At 50.2% G+C, this 3,892-nt stretch overlaps 1 protein-coding gene across 1 annotated transcript; it reads left to right on the top strand.

The window, feature by feature from the left end:
• Positions 1-1,212: 1,212 nt before the first annotated feature.
• LOC102964488 (beta-1,3-galactosyltransferase 6) lies at positions 1,213-3,394 on the top strand. The gene is given in 5 exon segments (XM_042998163.1): positions 1,213-1,423; positions 1,426-1,604; positions 1,606-1,747; positions 1,750-2,007; positions 2,010-3,394. Coding segments are annotated over 5 exon segments (996 nt in total). The 5' UTR covers positions 1,213-1,302; the 3' UTR covers positions 2,306-3,394.
• The last annotated feature ends 498 nt before the right edge of the window (positions 3,395-3,892 follow it).

Below are 3,892 nucleotides of genomic sequence, written 5' to 3' on the forward strand. Positions count from 1 at the left end.
CCATGTTAAAAATACATAGACCAGATGCATTATTTTCATAGGTTTTTGTAAGTAAGACTCATTTTCTCACCTCCTGCTTCCAAAACTAGATTCCTGAGAAAGAGATTTATTTTAAATAATTGGCTCACCTGGCAAGAATCTGTGTATTTTCAGCCCACTTTTTCAAACTCTAAACTTGTTCCTCAAAAGTGTCTTGGAGAACACTTTAGGAACAGTCAAGTAAGGACTTCTGAATATCCACTCTGAGAGGGGTGTGGTGGGGCGGGGGTGGGGGGGGTGGGGGGAGAGAACAGTGGCAAAATGCTCAACGTCAACTTTTTCTAAACTTTGGAAATTACCCAAGGTTTCAAGAAGCTGGAGAGCATTTCTTCAAGAACAACAAGTGAATCTCAGTAAGAACTGTGAGCTCTGAGGATGCTCTTTCCTAGTCACCTCCACAGATCAGTGGTAGTCTTAAAACTTAGAGGCCTAAGAGCAAGAGCAATTAAAGAGAAGGGGAGGGGGAGGGGGAGGGGGAGGGGGAGGGGGAAGGGAGAAAAAGAAAGAAAGGAAAGGAAAGGAAAGGAAAGGAAAGGAATGGTTACACATAGAGGTCTAGAGGGCAGAACACACATGCAAGCAGACATGGAAGCTCAGGAAGACAATGTAAAAGACCCTAATCTCTCACAAGCAGGAAATGAAAGCTAAGAAAGAACTATAAACCACCAGAGCACCGAGGGCATGCTGCAACATGTACACAGAGCCTCTTTTCAAATGGGGACGATTCATTGCTTTAAGGCATTGTTTTGAAGTTGTTTTTTTTTTAATTTTTTTTAATGTTTATTTTTATTTTTGAGAGACGCCAAGAGCACAAGCAGGGCAGCGAGAGAGGGAGACACAGAATCCGAAGCAGGCTCCAGGCTCTGAACTGTCAGCACAAAGCTTGATGCCGGGCTCCAACTCACAAACCGCAAGATCATGACCTGAGTCAAAGTCAGACGCTTAACCAACTGAGCCACCCAGGTGGCCCGGCACTGCTTTGAAGTTTCTGCCAATCACTAGTTGACTATGAAGTTGACCAAAAATATTGTCGGCTCCACACTAGACAGAATAGGGAATGCATTGTATTGATCCAGATAAGTAATCAAACAGCAAACTAACAAGCTTTTGGAAGTGGGGGGGGGGGGGGGGGTGGGGAGGAGAGGGGAGGGCTGATTTCTAGAGTCCCTACATTATATTATGTAAAATAACTAGTTTTTGCCCTGGCCCTCAGCCTCCACTGCCAGCAGATTCTGCCTGTGCCGCGGGGTCAGGGCCTCTGGCATGTCCCAGGGGAGTGTCCTGAAGCTACTATACCACACCTGGTGGCACTGGACAGTGTTGGGCCTGGGTGGCCTGGTGCTCTGCAGTGCCGGACTTCTCTACCTGGCCTGCTGTGCGGCTCTTGGCCCTAGCCTGCCAGAGGCCGCAGCCCTCCTCCCGCTGGGCCAGCACGGGCCACCACCTTCCTGGCGGTACCGTTGGCCCGTGCGCCATGGGCGACCGCACGGCACTGTGTGGTGCACCACACAAAGGAGGCAGCCGCACGGCCCGGCAGCCAGGGTGACATGCGGGCACATTCTGCCAGTGGGCACAGGCAGCCTGGGCGCTGAGGAGCGGCCAGCCCTGGCACGCGAGCAGGCACAGCATGGTGACCTGCTGCTCCCCGTGCTGCACCACGTGTGCGAGAACCTCACGGCCAAGGTACCGGCCACGCTGGTCTGGCTGGAGGGCACATGGCCTTTGCGTTCATACTAAAGGCGGATGCCGACGCGTTTGCGGGGCTGGGCGAGCTGCTGGCAGAGCTGCGCACACGTGACGCCAGGCACGGCCACCGTCTCAACTGGGGCTTCCTTTTAGGCCGCGGCAGCGCCAAGCGTCGGGGCCACTGGCACAAAGCCATCTGACAGCTCTGTGACTACTACCTGCCGTACACGCCGAGCAGTGGCTCTGCGCTCTCAGCGGACCTGGTGCACTACCTGTGCCGCAGCTTGAGCACTTGCACACGTGGCACAGCGAGGAGGTGTCCCTGGGCGCCTGGCCGGCGTCGATGGGTGTCCGGCGCGAGTACGACCCCTGCTTCCACACCGAGTCGAAGTCCAGCGGCTGTAGCGACCTGTACCCAGTGACACGCAAGCTGAGCCTGGAGAACATGCTGGAGAAGCGCAAGGCCCTGACGGGAGAGGACCACCTGTGCAAGCAGGACATGCAGCTGCGCCTTTCCTACGTCTTCCACTGGTGGGCGCCTCCCCCACAATGCTGTCAGAGGAAGGAGGGCCTCCCCTGAGCTGCAGCCTAGCTGACCTGCCACAGTCACAACAGCACTGTTGGGAGCCAGGACAGATGCTTTGGGAGGTGGCCGGCACAGCCAGTCATTCAGGGGCCGGTGGGGCAGATGATGAGTGGCCTCCCACTGGCCTCGCATGGACAAAGCTGGCAGGTTCTGGCTAGTGGTTCAAAATGAGTCCAGCCCCCAGGAGACCTGGTTTATTCAGCGCCAAATGGGGTTTTCAGGCAGAAGCCAAGCAGCAGTGGGCAGCTCCTGGATCCCAACTCTGGTGGGCACCCTGGGCTGTGCACCCCAGTGGCCACCATGGGGCCTCACTCAAAGAGCATCTTGTTCGGGGTCTGGGAGACCCATGGTACTTGCCAGGACAACACATGATGTCCAGGTACAAATGCTTGTCGCTGGATTTCAGGCAGTGTTGGCCTAGACTGGGAAGATGTCCGGTTTGGGGTGTGATGGCAGACAGCAGGGGCTTGCAGCCCCACCTCAGCCTGTCCGCTTGCTGTTCTCTCCCAAGGTAGGGGCAAGCAGCCAGAGGCTGGAGCTGACAGGCGCTTGCAGATCCTGACCCCAAAGAAAGAATCTGGACTTGTTCAGGGGTGGGGACTGTGTCATTTCCTACATCCTGTGTCATTTCCTACATCCTAGGAAATCCCTGCACCAAGAGCTGTGGCTGCAGGGAAATGACCCTTGGACCCTTACATGTTGCAACTTAGCTCTGTGTTGCACTCCAATGGCGTTTATCAAAATTGCTATAGATTTACTGCGTTAGGTTACCTTCTTTAATGTGTCATGTTGGTATCTTTTGTCATGTGTAAGTTTAAAATTTAACTTTGTGTTATGTTCCTTAGCTTCAATGGTATTTTGGTCTGTGTTGCTCTAGAGTGAATTTGTGACAAATGTAATTCAGGGCTAGCCTGTGACTTATTTATAAATAATGTAAATTTGTGTGGATGAGGGTTTAAGTTGGGAATGTATGGGTCTCAGTATTTTTAAAATTATTTAAGGGCAAATTTTTCTTCAGAACGTGTAATTTGTGGATTAATCCGTTTTTACAACTTGCGTTGTAGAGCCATTGCTGCATGTGTATTTAAATGTGGAAGAATTCTAAAACTGTCAAAAAATAAAATAACTAATTTTTAACAAAAATTATGAATCATGCAAAGAAAGAAGAAAGTATGGTCCACACAAAACAAAACAGTCACTAGATACTGTTCCCAAGGAGCTCAAATGTTGGAATTACATGATAAAAACTTTAGAATAACTGTTATAAATATGCTTAGCAAATGAAAACACATGTTTAAAAAATTTTTTTAAAGCATGAGAATAACATTTCACCGTATGAAAAAATTTCAATGAAGAAACCAAATAAAACTTCTGGACAGAAAGTACAATAACTGAAATTAAAAAGCCACTAAATAAGGTCAACAAATAATTGGAACTGGCAGGGAAAAATAGCAGTGAACTTGAAGATAGGTCAATTGAGATGATCTAATCTGAGGGATGAAAGAGAAGAAGAAGAGGGAGGAGGGAAGAGAAGAGAGGAGAAGAGGGGAGAAGAAGGGAGGAGAAGAAGAAAAAGGGAGA

Source organism: Panthera tigris, chromosome C1 (genome assembly GCF_018350195.1).
Source record: "Panthera tigris isolate Pti1 chromosome C1, P.tigris_Pti1_mat1.1, whole genome shotgun sequence".
NCBI classification, from domain to species: Eukaryota; Metazoa; Chordata; class Mammalia; order Carnivora; family Felidae; genus Panthera; species Panthera tigris.